Source organism: Ursus maritimus, unplaced genomic scaffold (genome assembly GCF_017311325.1).
Source record: "Ursus maritimus isolate PB19 unplaced genomic scaffold, ASM1731132v1 scaffold_10, whole genome shotgun sequence".
In the NCBI taxonomy this organism is placed as follows: Eukaryota; Metazoa; Chordata; class Mammalia; order Carnivora; family Ursidae; genus Ursus; species Ursus maritimus.
The window spans coordinates 70,512,215-70,530,975 of NW_024423344.1; the positions used below are offsets into that span (position 1 = coordinate 70,512,215).

Consider the following 18,761-nt stretch of genomic DNA (forward strand, 5'->3'; position numbering starts at 1 on the left):
ATCCTTTCTTTGCTTAAGAATTACAATACCTGGGGGGCGCCTGGGTGGCACAGCGGTTAAGCCTCTGCCTTCGGCTCAGGGCATGATCCCGGCATTGTGGGATTGAGCCCCACATCAGGCTCCTCCGCTGGGAGCCTGCTTCTTCCCCCCCCACTCCCCTGCTTGTGTTCCCTCTCTCACTGGCTGTCTATCTCTGTCGAATAAATAAATAAAATCTTTAAAAAAAAAAAAAAAGAATTACAATACCTGGGATACAACAGTAACACAACCAAAGATGAGTTTCAGACTTTGAAATCGCTGTCTATTAAAAACAAACAAACAAACAAACCACCAACAACAACCTACAACTGTTTTCATCTTTAAGCCTTTTTTTCCACATTTCTTCTTTTTTAAAGTACAATAGTAGTGTACCCTGCGCTCCACACAGGAAGTGGAAAGAAAAGAGATTGCAATCCCTCCCAAACAACACTTTATCTAAGAGGCAGCATTACAGAAGAGGTTACCACGCACTTCGGCGATCCACTGTAATTGTGCAGACAACAAAATGTTATAGGGGGAAAAAGCATTTTAATTACAACTACATTCATTTCTATATAAAAGCAGGTGCACACACTTACATATGTAAATTCAATAAAGTTCACACTTCCTTTTCTTGCCAGACTTGAATAGCTAATTGGAAAACTTGGCTTTTAATTGCACTGGTGGACTCTTCAAACTGAACAAAGTATTGTGTACAAAAACATTTATTATTGACAAAGAACTATATATAATCATAAAAAAATTTCTTGACTTTTCTTTTTTTTAAAGTATTTTTTTTCCCATCCCTGAGGATTTCCAGGTGTGAAGAAAATGAACTCTTTATCCTAGAGTAACTCTCCCAGAACTGCCTATTTAAGTTTTGATCTAAAAAGAGAAACTTGTCAGTTTTCTACTTGCTACTCACCACTACCACAGCCCTTTGATATGAACAGTCTGAAGAGAGCCAAGTTTTTACCCCATGTTTCGAGGAGATGGAGGCGTGTTATTGGCCAATGGCCAGTGGATCAGGATCCATAGTTGTCCAAATCAAAAACCTGTGATCAAAACGTTCTAGCCTCCCCCCTTTCCTTCCTTCCCAAATTCAAATTGGCCACTGAGATAGAAGGACTTCACTTCCTCTCCAGCCCGTCACTACCTTATTTTGGACCTTACCACTTCTACTTCAGTTGCTGCTTTTGTGGACTTTCTACCTTCAATTTTGCCCCACTCGAAGCTATTTTAACCCACACTGTCCACCATAGCAATTGTCTCAAGAGTAAATCTGACCATGCCACAGAACACATGATCTGTTCTTGACTACTAAAGTTAATCTGTATATCAGGACCCACAAATGGAGGCAGGCCCAGCGACCTGGCCCACTTCACAAGTCCAAACTTAAGTCAGCCTGCACTTAATGGGAAACACCTGTCAAGGAAATCTAATAAATACAAATCACAGTCCTCCAACTCGGCTTTAGTTAGCTTACCTTACGTTAGAAAATAGGACCTGCTATCCTTATAAGGGAATCCCTAACCTCCTAGCCAGTCATGCTTTTTTCCGTGTGGCCTCTTCTAATGCTTCTTAAAACTCATACTTGCCCAAAATTCCTTGGGAAGGGTGCTCCAACTGCTTGTGGGCACTGTACTCTCCCAATCAAGGATTGTTTTCCCTTGAAGAAAGGACATCAAACTGATTACTAAATTGTTTTAGTTTTGCAAATTGCCAGTTTTGGCAATGAGATGGGACCTGAAGACAGCTGCTAAAGGTTCTGGGGACGGCTTCTAGAAGCAGGTGAAGGTATCCAGAAAGCCGTTTTATTTGCTGCCTCTCCGGCTGCTCTGGTAAGCTTCTCTCTGATCAAGCTCTGCTTATTTTGCATTCTGAGCTCCTCAAGTTTGTTCACCTTAGTCCTTCCAGGTGGAAAACTGGGGTGTGAGGGACTCCAGGTTTTTCACACTGAGACTTAATGGGCCACAACATTTAGGTTTATGGCCAAACTCATGTATGAGGTAAGCACCTTTTGGGGGGGGGGGGTCCTTACAAGTCTCAGGAATTGTGCAGGCAGCCAGCAACAGTAAGTCTGGTTGAATTACGATGGGTTATTTCAAGGGAAAATAACGGTTACTCCTCAATCTAAAGAAAGCAAGATGGCAGCCACTGGGGGGACAGGATTCACAAAGCTTCAAGGTAAGTCCACAGGACACACTACCAGGAAACTTGGGGAAATGAATTAAGATAAGAAATTCAGACTTTTCCAACCAATGATACATCAAAATCTAAGTAGATGCAAGTTGGACTATTAAAAGCCATTAGGGTATCCATCACTATAAAGTCATTTTCTTGTGAAAGGAATAACAGAACTATTGTTAATGGGGATCTCAGAAGCCAAAGTCACAGAATGGGCGGGCATGGGTCAAACACCTAAAAGCTATTATTGTTTGACACCTAACTGAAAGACTCCCGTGCTAGGGTGAGTTGATCACAAAATGGGTTAGATCAACACTAAGCCAGCTGCCAACCTCAAGAAAACTTCTGTGTAACAAGGCATACCGTAAAATACCACAAAATCCCCAACCCAATGGCACATCTCTCTTAAGTATTAATTTGGCTCTCAGAGATCAAAAGCTTCACTAAAGAAATGGGATCCTCAAGTTCCAAAGAATTAAGTGTGCCCTCTTTAAGCACAAATGTTTATTTTATGACTAAGGACTGTGGTCCCCGAAATTGTAGGTATCCACAAAAATGGCCAAATCTTACTAAGACAACCTAGATTTAAAATGGCCTTTATGGGGAACATTCCAATTAGACAAGATCACTCATTTAAAAAATGAACTTGAAAGTAAGTGTTCCCAAATCAAACAAACAGAATGGGATACCTATTTTAACTGGCACGCAGAAGCCTTTGAAAGACTTCAAAAGTCCGAAATAGGTTCATAGAAAGATTCATTGCAAAAGGCTAAAGAAAAATTAAGGACACAAGAGGTAAAACAAAAGACTATAAGAATGAAATGACTTCTACTACTCCCTTTACCCGCCTTGACTTCAGTACTCACTAATCCTCTGTCTGCACTGCCTTTTCACTCTAAATAGACTACATGACCATAAACAAAAGTCTGCCTACATCTAGACTATAATGGGCTATATCCAGAGGTCCCTTTACCTACCACCAAAAGAGCATCCCCACAAAGGCCCCTTGCAGGATTGATGGGATTCCAAGGAATTCTCCAGTAAACTGCTACAAATATTCCCTTAACCAGCTAAGGGGAAGCTAAAATAAAATTAATAAAAATCTTTGCCAAATTCTGGTAGATACCCCCGCTTTACTTTCTACCTCAAACCCCACTCACTCTGGAGCCCTGGAGAAGGGATCAGGGGGAAACTGACAGAAGCCAGTGAAGGGTAAAAATTCTTACCAGAATCAGCTCTCCTGGATCTCTGTCTGTAGTGCCTGGTCAAGAGAGGAAGGTAAAATTTCATGTTATCCCTTCCTTTTCAAGATGCATTGGATATTGTCCTTTATCTCCCAAGGACAGCTAATGCCTTCTAATTTGTCTCATTTCATGTCCTGAGAACTTGGCTTGGCAACCATCAGGTAGGGGGCCCTTGAAAATACAGCCAGACAGAAGTGGAGGTTGCACTCTATTTGTGCCTAGTGTCCTATAGACTCTGGCCAGCTCTCAAGGGAATTATGTAAGTCTTGATTTTGGTTATCTTTGGGAGTGGCTCTAGGTCTTGGGAGAACGTGTCTTTTGCACTTTCTTTGGGAATGCCTCTTGCATCCAAAAGATTGTTCAATACTGCCAGGAATATTTACTGTAGCTCTATGGTTAAAAGTTTGCTGATAATCGAGGCTGATATTCAGAACCTCATGAAAACTTTTTTTTAGGCCTTCTCTCCTAAGCTAAATGAAGCTATGTACCCAGATGGAAAGAAAAATATTCCATAGACAAATAGCTCTAAATCTAGAACACGGGGATCTTTTGATTTCCATCTTAGTTGAAGATCTTCTCCCTGACCTAAAGAAGCAAATAGAAGATAATGTAGTTGGATGGGTGGTCAGCCCTTTGAAGTCATACAGGTTGCAACCCAATTCTTTGAGGAATTAAAAAGAACTGTCCTTATCTTATAAATTCAGTCTTTACAAGAACAGAAATACAGCTCTAGAAGAAATTCAAAACCATTTTATCAATTTTATCAATCCCCAAACCTCCCCTACTAATCTATAAAAGCCTGTAGGTATTGTGAAATTGTGGATTTAGGAAACAAAGCCTCATTGGAGGAGCTTGCATTCTTTCCTTGTGACTTAGAGATGTAAATGTTCTACCCAGTCTTCTCTAGGAACTGAAGAAAATATCTTTGAAAAGCAAACTTCAGGGAGGTAATTCTCATCAGAAGGAAGAAAAGAAAGAAAAGTGGGGGAGGCTATTTGGAAACTAGGCCAATGAAAAATCTTTAAAAAGTGTAAAACCATCTGCACAGGTCACCTTAACTTATTCCATCAATTTGGATCCAGCTGTTCTTAAATCAGCTAGTGAGTTTGCAGTATTGTATCCTCAAAATAGTAGTCTTTTTCAATTTCTAAATTTACGGTGAAGTTTTCTTTAAGATTCAAAATGCCTGTGATTCTCCCCAGTAGCCCAAAGAGGACAGAATGGGTACAGAGAGGCTCCTCCCCCCAACAAGTTTAGAGGCTGTAGGAAAAGGCATCTGGAGAATATAATGGTTAGAACAGAACCCCGTCTGTTTCAGCACCAACCACACAACTCTGTAAAATGCATGAAGAGCCCTTGGTGGTGTCACCAGTGAAATACAATGTGTTTCTTCTTCCCAGGCTCAAAACTGCTGTGTGTCTACAATTCAAAACCAGCTCTCGGACCAGTCTCTTCCCCCACTGTGAAGGAGGGGGCCACACCTCCAAGAGGGGCAGGTCAGTCCCGATTCCTACAGTAGCCCTCCATCTCTCTTCGTCTCTGATTTTAGAACACGGCCTCAATATACTCAACCTAGGCCAGGACAGATGCAGGGAAGAGGGACGAGCACACTGCGTGAGGGTTAGAGAAGAGCCCGGACTGGGTGGAGGGTTAGAGAAGCCTAGAACATGAGAGCTGAGGCTGACCTGAGATTATTCTAATATTGCGGCTGAGGAAACTGAGGCCCAGGGAACTTCAGGAGCCAGCCCCGGCTCTTCCAGTAGGTAGTGGGGAAGCTGAGAGCCCCCCTGGGCTCATCTTCTGCCAGTCCTGTGCTGGGGTGCGACGCCCCGCAAGCCGGCTCTTTCCTCTGCCCAGTGCCTGTGCCTCTGGGCCCAGCGGCGCGTTGAGGGGCGGCGGGTGGAGGCGGCCACCTGTGGGCCCGGACAAACTCTTTCCGCAGCCCTCCGGCCGGTACTCGAGGACGCCCCTGCGTGGACGCCGGCCGAGAGGCCCGCAAACGCGCCACCTCAGGCCCGGGGGCCTGCCCGCGCGCCAGGTCATCCCAGCACCAGCTTTGGGCCGCCCTGGTTTCCATAGCGACGGGTGCACGGGCCGCCGGGCCCCAGAGACGCCCCAGGGTCAGAGGTCATCTCTGTGACAACGGAAGCTTCCCGCGCTACGGCGGCTCGGACGGGCCGCTTCCGCCGCATTGCGATGCGGAGCCCCCAGCGCTCCTCAGCGAGGAGCGCGTGGTGGCGGGTCCGACGTCTCGGCCCCGCGTCACACCCGGAGGAAGACGGTGCTTGGCCTGCGTGCCCCCTGTCTTCGGACTGAATTAGGCAGCCTCCGAAGCCGACTTCAGCCAGGACGCCCCGAGGGGCCCGACTCCTGAAAGCAGATCCGAGCCGCGGAGTGGCGGGCTAGCGGTTCGCAGAAAACTGTGGCACGCGGCTCTGGGGAGCAGGGGCTCTGCCTCTACTCGTGCATTCTGCCAGACCTTGTCCCTGACACACTCCGCGCCCCCAGCCCGAGGCCACGGCGCCCCCGCGCCCTCCACCTTTGACCGCGGCTCCAGGAGGAGCAGAATAGATCACTGTGGTTGTGGGATGTGCAAGGAGCTACCAAGTTTGAGGATGACTGCTTTAAAACTGAAAAGAATCATAAAATATTAAGGGAGGGGAGCATGTCCTTTTAAAAGCAACTAAACTAGAGGCTGTTTAGGTGCTGTCCCCTCAAGAGCAAAAATAGCCCACAAAGGAGATTCCCAGTTCCCACCTTCAGATAAAGGAGTCCAGTAAAGAAAAGAGGAATAATTCACTGGACTGTTTCTGTGGAACGCCTCCCTTTTTAAGGAGAAGCAAATTTAAGATGAGAAAAGAAAACCAAGGGGGCTCTTGCAGAGCGAATCTAATGGTGCCGTCACATTCACTCTTCAAAGGCTGAGTGCCAGAAGGGGAGGCTGCGATTGGCTCTTGAGCTTGTATTTTTGAGTAAGGCCTCAAGTTTTGAGATTTAGAAAGAGGGTATTATAAAATGTGGACCTAGGGGATGTCAGCAGACCGAGTTTCAGGATGCTTTATCATGGTGGGTTGAAGAGCTAGGAGTCTAGTAACAACTTTTTCATTCTCTTTGTTTTTTCATTAAGAAATTCTTGGTTGGCATTGTTGGAAAGGAGTAAGCATTAAGTGAATTTAAGCAACTGTAATTTCTGATACCTGCAGTTACATTCCCACAGTTAACTTCCACAACGGATCCTATTTTCATTATTAATTCACTTTAAAAAATGTACTGAAAATCTGCTACGTATCTTAACTAAAGTTTTTGTCAGGGAACAATGATAAAGGCAACAGTGCCCAGCAATTGTTGGGTGACTTTCTTAGATAGTTTTAGTAGGTTAGATAAACAAAAGCTTCAGTTTCCCTGTAAAACACGTTTGCATTATGCCTCCCTTTTGCCTTGCAAGACCCTAAGAATTCCTTTCAACTTCCCTTTTGTCATCCTACCTTTTACATTCTGATCAAAGCAGAAAGTTAGTTTGTAGCAACTAGAGAAATACACAGGAAAAACATAGGGACAATACTTGGCCCTTAAAAAGCAGAAGAGCAAACACATTAGTGCATCTCTAGAGGCATATGGAGGAACTGAGAAGTCTCCCTCAGAAAATTCCCTGCCCTTCAGTGCTCAGGTTCAGCTCTTACAACTAAATCTGGTATGTGATAAACATATCGAATCCTTAAAGAACAGAGACTATGGCACTGAGCAGGTAGAAGTCTCAGCAGTACTTCCCTGACTCACAGTCCCTCCTGGAGGTGATCCTAAGGTGAAGCTCAAAGGTTTTATTAAGAATATAGACACCACAGGGGCGCCTTCCGGATCGAGCCCCACATCAGGCTCCTCCGCTATGAGCCTGCTACTTCCTCTCCCACTCCCCCTGCTTGTGTTCCCTCTCTCACTGGCTGTCTCCCTCTGTCTAATAAATAAATAAATCTTAAAAAAAAAAAAAAAAAGAATATAGACACCACAATGCAATGTCTCGTTTAAAACTTAATAGAGGGGAGAAAAATCTTAATAGAGGAGCTGCAAATGTACTGTTAAATTCCAACAGTCTCGCCTTAAGGCATAAGAAACTATTTTGAATAAATGCTTCCATTTTGAGCATCTACATGGTATTTATAGGAGGATTATGAGTCAATTGAGCGAGTTATGATGCCAAAATGTACAAAGGAGTGAAAACTTTGATTGTTGTCCCTGTTGCCATATGTATAAAAACACCACAAAAGTCCCCAATGTTTGTGTTGCTAAAACATGGAAAACTGGGTTTGAACATTTTAAAGAAATGGTTTCATGTGGCAAATGTTAAATATAGTTTAGAATTACCTTTAGCGCCTTCTGAAAGCAATGCATCATTTGAATGAATATTCTCAGTTTTACATGCCGTCTAAGATGAGAATAGGCTGAATATGGGTACAGCCAAAGTCATCCTCATTGTTAAAACCAAGTTGAGATTATCTTGCATTAGATTTCACACTTGTTAACTTGGCTACAATTTCAAAAAAGAAAAATCCACTCTCCAGCAAGTCAATACTTGGAAACCTATCTAAAATGCCGTCCTTTGCTTCATGAAATGCCACTGCTCTGCAAACTCATTTTGCTACTTCAGTAACTAAAGCCTCTTGGATGGAGTCCAAGGCCAGCTCCGATTACATAGAATCCCACTCTAAAGGCAAGCATGTCAGTAGGAGAAGAGCCTCACACCTGTTAGATGTTCCAGCCATGTCGTCTGAATTTGATGTGTCCATTGGATACATGCTCAGTGTTGAGAAATGCAGAGGTTGTGGCCCATTTGTGGCTCACCCCACTCTACAGGAACCAAGGATGAGTTGGCAGGCCGAGAAGGGGAAGGAGTAAAAAATGCTTACTTCCTTTTCTCTTCCGTCTCTCCCTATTATCCCACTTCTAAAATGCCATGACAGCCCTACGTGTAAAGCAAGTAGTTTTAAAAGAATAACATATATTTAAATGAGTAACAGAGGCGTACCAGATGTTTTTGGCACCTAAAACAGCCTCAGTGAAAGGCAAAGCAGAGCAGAAACACACCAAAACAAGCAGGAAATAGAAAGTGACAATGGGTTCTACCAAGCCCTGCTTGTTTCATCTCCAAGTTATATGGCAGAGAGAAAGACTGAGTTCAGAAAAGGAGACCCTCTGGGCCATGAGTTTGTGGGATTTTCTAAATGTGCTCTGTTGAACTAGGTCTAGGACTTCTGTTTCATACCCTCCCTGCCACTCTCATTGCTCAATAAAATTATCTTTGATTACAACTTATCTTAAATTCTGTGCTTTCCAAAACCCTATCGAACCAAGAAAGTTTGGAGGTCTCATGAGTGCGGTTCAGTGGGTGTATATAGTCAAGGCTCTGTGGTTTCCTTTGCTCATTGCAGATGATGTGTCTGAAGAGATATCCATGACATGACCTTAGTGTTTCCCTTTACCGTGGATTTTTTTTTTTTTGTAACCACATTTCTTAGCAGCTGTCACTCAAAAGTCTAGTGACCTACGTTAGTACCAAACTGGCCTGTGATACACATTGGTCAGTCCAAACTATCATTGCTGGTTTAAAGAAGCATATCAAGCCCTCCTCCAGGCTAAATAAGAGCTTTGGATTTAGTATTCCCTATTTAATGATTTGCTTAAAATACAATCACCTTGCATGACTCACAAGTGAAAGCTAAGGCAGGTAACATTTATTCTAAACATACAGCTTCTGCTCTACCAGAAAAATAGGGGAAAGTACGACATTTAAGCATGCATGTGTTCTCTGCTAATAGTTGTATTATGAGATACTGGACTTTTCTGTGAAGATGGTAAATTTACATTATATGCAGGATTTCTAAGCTATTGCAATTTATTTTAAAAAGCATATATTGTGTAAGTATATTCTTCATGTTATTTTCCAGTTAAAGTTTACATAAAAATGACTATTAAAAAAACATTTAAATTAATGCCTTTTATTTAAACGCTAATAACTTTTGGGTAGATAAATAACTTTGTCCTTAAGTTCATGACTCTATTGTCTACTTATTTTCATACCAACAAAACTATCTAACAGTGCTTTAAAAGTCCTCCCAGGAGCCTTGACCAAACTACCCATACTTGTTGACAATTTAAAAAGTGGGAATAATCATTAATTTATTCTATAACTTAGAAAGATTGAGAAGAATTATTAATCTAAGAAGTCTTCACACCAAATTCATGATCCCACTACTGTACTTGGAGGTATTCTGCCAAGCTTCTTAGTTTGAAACCAGTTAATTGTCCTCATTTTAGATTTAAGATAACATAATAGGTAGTAGTCAATCTGTTCTTTCTGGTTTTAACACTTAAGAAGATTTTAGTCTTTGTTTTATTTTAATTATCCAATTAACTTCTTGGTTATACTGCTATCTTGGGACCAAAAACCTGCAAACGATTTTAGGCTTCATGTTAATAGCAGAAGGAGAATGGATCCTACCAACTACAATCCCGAAAGGGAATGGCTAAGCATGGATGTGATTTGAGTTCAAAAAGCAAAACTTTAAAAGATGAGATAGTGTGACACATTAATTTCACATTTTTAAAATAATTTACAAAATGCTCCTATTTCCAGGTTGGAACTCTACCTTCGGGCGATCTAAGACTACACTATCCCATTAGAATAGTTGGTGATGTTGTCCGACACGCTTTGAATTAACCCATCAATTCAACCCATCAATTCACACTTTAGCATTCATAAGCTGCAAAATAAATTACTCTAAAAATAATTTGTCATTTGACACCTTCCAAAATGCCTTGAAAGGAAAAAAAAATAATCTACTTTATTCCAGAGAGATGAAAGTGGGTGGGGTGGGGGAGGTGTAATAAAAATATCGTGCGCGGTGTACAGGGGGGAAATTAGTGTTTCCAGTAAAATTGCTTACCAAAAAAAAAAAAAAAATGATTAAGGCCAGTAAGGAAACTTAACATTCGGGGCAGAATTCTTTCCCATTCTCCAGTACTATAGAGGGACTGACTTCAAGGTCCCTAAACAAATGGCCGAGTCGAAAAAAAATATTTTTAATTAAAAAAAATGCTTTTACGGTATTCCTTTCTCAGAAGGGAACTAAATCTACAGGACAGGAGAAGGCTTCAAACCCCACTATTTTTACTGCCTGAAGGCACAAGCCCTGCCTCCCAACAGCAGCCCTTGCTTTGTCCCACTTAGGTAAGTCTTGCAAAAAGGGTCTTCACATTAACTTGAGATAGTAGTGTTGCAGATGTAGGTGTCACCAAAACTCTAGCAAGTGTTGGGCTCAATGTGGGGTTGGGGTGCACCTCACGGTTGAGTTAGAAATACGGGTGGTAAGGTGACAGCACCGCTTTCTCCTTGGGCAATGCTCAGGGTGGTGGTATCAGTTCAGAGTTGCTAAACGCTGAGGAGTTGAGAGAGAGAAGGGTAAAAGGACGGAGAATGGAGGAGGAGGGTGAGAAGGGAGGGAGGAGGGAGAGGAGGGAACAGAGGGGGGACGGTGAGAAAGGGGTAGAGCTACAGCACAGGGATAAGAATTCCAGGGCAGAGGCACGGAGCCCACCGCAGCACCATGTTCGCGGGCAGCCGAGACTTCTTCCAGAGCCTCCACAGCTCCCCAAACGTCCCAGCTGGGGCAACTGCCCAGGCGTCCTCCGCCCGCATGCGAGCATCTGCCCTTTTGGACGGTCTAACAACTCGCAGTGTCCCTACTCCTGCAGCGGTGGGGGCCTCACAGGGTGCTCAGCCTCCACACCCACCACCTCCATCCCCCGCCCACCCACTCCTCCTCCCCCCCCCACCTCCCTCACCTCCCCCCCTTACTTCATCCTCCCTCCTTCTCCTGCCCCCCCTCGCTCCGGGCACCCTCAGACGGCAGCCCCCTCGGAGCGAAGCGCCCCAGCTACGCTGCATTTGTACGGTTCGGAGGCAGGGAGGCAGCAGCCACTTGCTGCCCGGCCGCTGGGGCTCGGGGTGCCAGCGCGGCCCCCGGCGGAGCTTGGGGTGTCAGGGCGGCCGCGGGGAGCCATGATCTACTACACCGCAGTGCCAGCGTCAGGAACCTCCAGCGCCGGGCGGCCACTGCGGGACGCTCGGGGCCCCGCCCCCGCCCCCCAACGCAGCCCCAGACACAAACACCCGGCCCCCGGGCCCTCCCCAGCCTGAACTGAACCCGGGGACGTCACACACCCCCGCTGCCCGCGCGCGCGGCTCCCAGACTGGCTGCGCCCAGCCTCTTCGTCGGCGCGCCGCCACCACCACGCAGCCCTCCGGCCTGGCCTCCCCCAGTTGCTCGCCCACAGCTTCGCGGCCGCCCCTAAACGCCTCAGACTGGGAGACCGGGAAGTAAACCCCCGGGACTCGACTCCCCGAATCACCTGCATTTGCATTTCTTATGTAATGCACTGCAAGTTTCCCGGTTGGAGCCTTTGGAATAGGGGCGCATGATCACCGGAACCTGAAGCTGGGACCCACAGCCCGGCTCATCCCACCCGCGAGACCCGGGCGCAGGGTTTTGACACTGCTTTTTAAAAGGGGAGAGTTAAATTGCATATTTGGGGGGGCCGGGCTTGCCTTCTCCGTCTGGGGTTCCCCCAGGCATAAGCCCAGCTCAAGTATTCCCAGTGGCAGGAGGTGTCGAAGGCAGACGGGGGAATGAGTTAATACTCGTGCTCGTAGAGATAGACGGGGGAGGGAGGCGGGGGCTGACGGAGGAGCGGGGCCGCGAGGGAGAGGGCCTCTTTTACTTTGGTAAAGGTGATGGGGTGGCGAATATTGTGCAAGCTAATCAGAAAGTCTAGAGCAGGTCCTCGGCACCTAGCTACGTCCCTGAACCTGCAGCAGAAGTAAGGAGAGCTCTCGGTTCGTCCTCCTGGCAACTACCGAAGCTTCAGCTGCCTCGGGCAAAACCTTAAGCCACAGCCCTTCAATATTCCACCAAACATAGGCAACCAAATACATTAAAAAAAAAAAAAAAGTTTCCTCCTCCCTCCTAGTGATGGATTGTGTCACAGCCAAGAGATGCTGATAATGGTTTTCAGGCTCAGAGACGCCGATCCAGCTGTTACTTGTTTATCCATCAACACCTCTATATGCAACACTGTCCTGGTTCCTTTTCTGTTTCCCCTGCCTTCCTGCATAGCAGAACTGCAGATCTAGCTCAATGAGCAAGACAGGTTATTATGAGGAAAAACATAACATGATGCATGTTTTGCTTACCAGTTGGGTTCTTGTTTTTCTTAAGACTCTTGCCACAAAGACACTGCAGCATATGCGTTCCTTTGCTGAAAATGTTCCAAAGAAACCACATTGATTTGGGCGAAAAGCAATCCAGCAGCTTAGACACCCTGAGAAAGAAGAGATCCTTGTGGTTGCATAATAATAATTTGAAATCAGTTCTCCTGAAGAGGGGCACCGGTTTTACCATAGGAAAAACGATAATATTCCGGATCTTCTCCCAGTTTTTTCCCCTCACGTGGTATATTTCTTTGAGACTTCTCAGTGATTGTTTTTTTTCGGCCAGGGTGAATGATTTATCCCCCTCGATCACCACTGGATTATTACCAAAGGGTTGGAAAAAAAATCCTTTTTCAGCATGAAGCCAAACAAAAAAGCAAAGAAATCCCAACAGAGACCAGAACTAATCAGAGAGAACAGTAATGCACAAAAGATCCCCAAAGAGAAAACCATAGCCTTTTACTTGATCGCTATGAAGATGGGTGGGTCTGCAGAAGGCAAACAGGATTCATCTCACTGAGAGAAGACTGCCATTGTGTAGCCCCTAGGAGAGAAGAAAAAAAAAAAAAGGAAAGAAAGAAAGAAAGAAGAAAAAAAAGAAAAAAAAAAAAAAACCAGCACACACACATACACCAATACCACCTCCGAGATCGAGTCTGACAGCCGAAGACAGAGCCTCCCTTCTCCCAGTGTCGATTTTTTTTTTTTATAATCAATCGCCAGTGCTCAGTGGGATCGGATTGAACCTGCAGTTCTCAATCACCATGAAGAAAAGATGCAAATCCAGGTGCCCCCTCCCCTTGTCAGGCTGGTAGTAGGTAGAGAGCGCCACAGATCCCCTTCCTCCTTCCCGTCACTCTCCCAGTTTCCAACAACGGTGAGCATGAGGAAAATCTCCCCTCCGGATTCCTCGCCCAGCCTCGGATGTGAGTTACAGGCATTAGAGGGAGGAGGAGGAGGAGTTGAAGTTTGCATTGAAAAGACTGGCTTTCCATGACGTAGCCACGTGCTTTCAGACCCGTCACCAGTGAGATGCTTCAACCCGCCCGGGGAGGGCAGTGTCACTGCAGTCTCTCCACTACTTTCCCCCTGGAAGTCCCCCATCTCGGGCACCCAGCCCCAGCCCTGGACCCTCTCCCTCCTCTGCCCAGAATGAGTCGGCGGGCTGCTTGCTCCTGGAGCCATCTAACAGAGCCTTCTGCTAAAAGTGAATTTTGAAAAGGAAAATTAACAATTATAATTAGTAAACCTTAGAAAATACGTGAGAGGGAAGGGGTTTGAAGAGAAACAGTAGTTTAAGACCACCCCTCACAGCCAAAATGAGCTCCACCTTACCTACATTTACAAAAACAGCATAGAAAGCCTCTAAAATATCAAGGAAAACTCAAGTTCCTTTAGTTCTTTTTATTTGAATTCTACTTAGATTGCTGTTTGAAAAATACAGACTAGGCATATGACAAATATGTACTTACAGAAACAGCCTGTTAAAAAGACAACCACTAAAATCTAGGTGGCAAACTATATTTTGATGGAGAGGGCCATATGAGAAAAGTTAATGCCTTTTCTAGACACAGTCCATTATCTTCAAATAATTTTTTGAACAGAAAGGACTCTGCTTAGATTACGCCCTAATTCATTGCTTGTTTCTGCACCCATTAATTGAACTAACATTAAGTTCACTTTCATTTCCTTCTCATCTACACTAATATACAACCGTGTCACCTGCCACCACCATCTAACCTAACAAAATGGGCAAATTTTCTTTTTCACCACTATATAACCCAGTTTCCTGCTTCCTCAGAAAATTAAAAGATTTAAGGCAGAACTAAAGATTTTGTCTTATTTGGGGGGAAATATACAATGTATAAAATACACAAACTATTGCAAAGAATAATATCACAAACTCCAATGCACTCACGACTCAAATTAATAAATGTTAGCATTTCAACGTATTTGTGACCGGAGCATTTCAGAAAAGTATAATTGACCTCTCTCACTCTTATTAAGTAAATGAATTAGAGTTATGCCAATTTATTTCCACTTTATGGAAAACTGACATAAAATTTTTAGCTAATTTAAAAATATATCCTCAGGGGTGCCTGGGTGGCTCAGTCAGTTAAGCGTCTGCCTTCGGCTCAGGTCATGATCTCAGGGTCCTGGGATTGAGCCCCACATCAGGCTCCGCACTCAGGGGGAATCTGCCTCTCTCTCTCCCCCTGCTCATTCTCTCTCTCTCAAATAAATAAAATCTTTTAAAAAATAAAAATATGTTTTCAGAGGCTCCATTTTAATTCCAAAAAAATTAAATTCTCAAAATGCCTCTACTGCAAGGGATATTAAACTATCTTATAAACAAAGAGCTGTTGATTTATGTTGTTGAGGATTAGGAGAAGAAATTGACTTTCAAAAAATTAACCCCCTGATTTTCGGTTATCAAAAAATAAAAAATGTAATAACTTTCCCACTGCTAGAGTTTTCTAATATCTGATAGGCATTTTGAGATGTCAAAATTTGCATTCAATACCTAGAACCCTTTGGGGAAACAGTCAATTTTAGGTAAGATAGAAAAAGTATCTAAAACAGGTATATTCTATTAAAGTTAGGAAACTGGAAAGTTAAACAGTGATGCCTTCGATGTGCCAAAACAGTCATGTCATAAAGTTCAAAGAAATTACCAAGATTAACGGCAGTCTAAGTTTGGGAAGTAAAGAAAGAGGGAATACTAAGAGTCTATGAAAGCAATGCCAAATGACTTAGGAGAAGCAGGCTGAAAAAAAAAAAAATGAAAAGCAGAATTCCTTTTTGAAAAAGGAAAAATGGGATAGCATTGCCAAATAATTAGGAAAGCAGTTTTTATATTAATCAATCAGGGACAAATACCATATCCCGCTTCTGCTGTTCTGTCATGGGTTCCAGAATATCCCAATATGGACAGATGCCAGAGAAACAGTTGAATCAAAAATATTCTCCTATCAAGTTCTTCTGAATTCACATTGCTCTAAGGTTCTATAAAAGCTTGCTGAGTTCCCTGAGGTATTTCACAAGTAGAGTAAAATCTGGGGAGATGTTCTGTAATTATTGAAACTTTTTACATGCTAAGTTTGTGTAAAAAGAACACTTCTCATACTGATTCTTCTTGCATTTCCAAACTGGACTCTCTTCTTTACATCACGACCATGAATCTGATCCCTCCTCAAATAAAGATTTACTGCCAGAAAGCTGTGGTTTGTTTTCCTATATATTGGTGGAAAACTTATTACAACTTTGTCCCATCACCTTAGGAACAACATAAAAGGTCATTACTGTGACTACTATTTATTGAGAATCTATTATGCCAGGCACTGTGTTAGTTGCTTCTCATCTTTTATGCTATTTAAAGGAAAGAGAAATCTTTTAGTATAATGTATGAGATTTCTATAGTTCTTTTCTATTTTTATTGATACATTATTTTCTTATGTTACATAGGCTATTATTAACATTATCAAACAAAACAAAACAAAAAACTTTACCAAATATTTTTGTCTGGAAAATATGGCCTAACCCTGGTTCCAAAGGACTTGCAATTTCTGATGACCTCTGAGTCACCCAATTCAATTATTCAACCATTATTTATTGAGCATTGCCCCCTCCCCCCTGCCATGAAAGTAACTATACCCTATGTTGCATGCTAACCCATAAAGTTAAACCAGCTCTCCAGTTACACAATAAAGAAGACCTAGAGTAGTCCAAGAATCAACACAGGTTTCAAGTAGTCCAGAATCACCATCTCCAGTTTAGGGATGATCCGAAGATACTTACACTGACCTGAGTTCAGACCATTATTTAAGTTGTGTTTTGGAAGATATCAAAATTGTTACTTGGGCTTTGCCATGCTACAAATCACTATTAAATGACAAAAACTAAAACTATTAGAAAAAAATACAAGCTTTAGAACACATGTAAGTAAAGCTAAAATGAGGAAAGCTTCATCATCACTGTAAAAATTAACAGTAAATTGTAGCATATGTAGGTAGAAAAGACTGTTTTCATTAGGCTGAGGTAAAATAAACCCATTACTCACAATCAAGGTCATCTAAAAATTAAACATATCTACAGTACATCATAGTTAACTAACCTAAAGATAAGTATAATGACTAGAATTTCAGAACACAATAAACTATACATTTTAGTTTAGTACAGAACATGTGAACTTTCATGAGATTAAGCATCAAACGTCTTTGTAACTGTCTTAGCATGCTTTTTCTAATTATTTCCAGTAGTTACTTTTCTATATCATTCTTTCTTTTAGTAATAAAACCCCACTCCCCACCACAGTTTTGGAAGGGCACATGGCTACCCAGGTAGAGAAGAGAATTCCCCACCTCGGGCACAACAAAGTTGTGGTCATGTGACTGGATTCTGACCAATGAGATGGGAGCAGAAGAAGACTTCCTGGTCACATTTTTCAAAGGAAGTTGCTTGTCTTCCTTTTGTCCTTTCTATGAGCTGAAAGGAATGGTGTGAGCAGCTTTGACAGCACAGACAGACACACACCCCAGGAATGAAGTACCGAGATAGAAGAAACGGTCAGAACAGCCAACCTGTCCTTGACTGCCCTCTTACCTCTGCACTTTAGGTGACAGAGAAAGAAACTTTTATTTTGTTTGAGCCACTGTATTTTGTGTGAATTTGTCACAGCAGCTTATTCTCTCTACTATCTTAGGGACTGGTCTGCAATTAATAACAGCACACTTATATTTGGGTTACGTATGTTAAAACGATAAAGAACACAAGTACGTCACTTACAAACTATCACTTTATTCACAGCCTACGACTCTCCTTTCCATTCACCAAAGCAGCTACTGATCTCTTAGCTGCCTTTTATAAACTCTCCTGCTTATCCTCACTGCCAGGGCAAACATCCCATTGTCAGATCTTACTTCCTTTGTCTCCTTCTCTGCCCTGCTCCCTGCCCATCAGATGTAACCTATGACACTTTGGAGCTTATGACCATAACAATAAAGCTTTGATCACGGTAAGGAGAAGAAAGACAGAGGGCATAGTGATTGGAAGAAAGAGTAGGTCAGAAAGAGGAAAAGAAGACCAGTGTGTACACGAAGACCTCCATGTCTATATTTACCTTGTAAGCCTTTTTCAAAAAGATGGTGCCTTTTGTTGTTTGCACACTTATGCCTTTTCTATTGTTGCTGTTAACGCTTATCATCGCTTTTTAAGGGATGATTCTGAATTCCGCATCACTGTACCACTCATTAGTACCATTTCCCCCGTCCCCATGTGCCCACACTGACTCATGGCTTACAAAATCTCTGTTGCTCTGTCCTACAGGGAACAGTCTGGAAAGGCAACTTCAGTCCTTCTCTCTGACCCCTCCCAATTTCTTAATGATGAAGGAATGACTTAAGTAGCCCAGCCCCTTCTTCTCTCTCTTTCTTTGGATCTGTCTGCCTGCAAAAAGTTTTCAGACTCCTGTCCTTCAGCTCTTCTCTGTGGGAAACACTGAGTCAGCCTCAGAGCCCACAGCCTGTCTTCTGGAAGCAGGTCTGGAAACTGGTTTCTCTCTGTACTCCTCAGGGGGCTTGGAGCAAACATTGTCAGTGCCCCATATAGATGGCTTTCATTCTGCCATATCAGTGTTCTAGTTGATTTCCAGCTTCCAGTATCTCCATCTCTGAACCTGGGGGATTTTTTTTTTTTCCCAGCCATGAAAGGCCCCTCTGTCCAGGTACTCATAGAAAAGCCTGGAAATTAACACTCCTTAGGAGAATTTCTCCATGATGAAACACCCAGCTCCCTTACCTCTTGGGAGGGATAATGATGAGGCATGCGTTTTGCATCCTTTCCCAGAGTTTCCCTGTGGGATTGAGACAGTCTCCCACTGGGATTGTTGGCTTATCAACATACTATTGGCCCTCTCCCCTTCCCCAGATCCATTCCTCACTCATCTGCTCTATTCTCTCCCAAATACATTACTTACACGACATCCTCTGTAAAAACTCATACCACTACAGGGTTAAAGAGAAAAGCAGGGGTTCTGGGTAAATGTGCCTGCA

The 18,761-nt window shown here is 43.4% G+C and overlaps 1 protein-coding gene across 2 annotated transcripts in view; it reads right to left on the bottom strand.

Annotated features, from left to right (window-relative positions):
* FGF14 (fibroblast growth factor 14) overlaps positions 1–12,927 on the bottom strand; it is a 591,097-nt gene extending 578,170 nt beyond the window's left edge. For both annotated transcript variants that reach the window (XM_040624322.1, XM_008684988.1), the window contains exon 1: positions 12,694–12,927. In XM_040624322.1, the coding sequence (XP_040480256.1) occupies positions 12,694–12,901 (208 nt within the window). In that variant the 5' untranslated portion in view covers positions 12,902–12,927. The remainder of the gene's footprint in view (positions 1–12,693) is intronic.
* Positions 12,928–18,761: the final 5,834 nt, after the last annotated feature.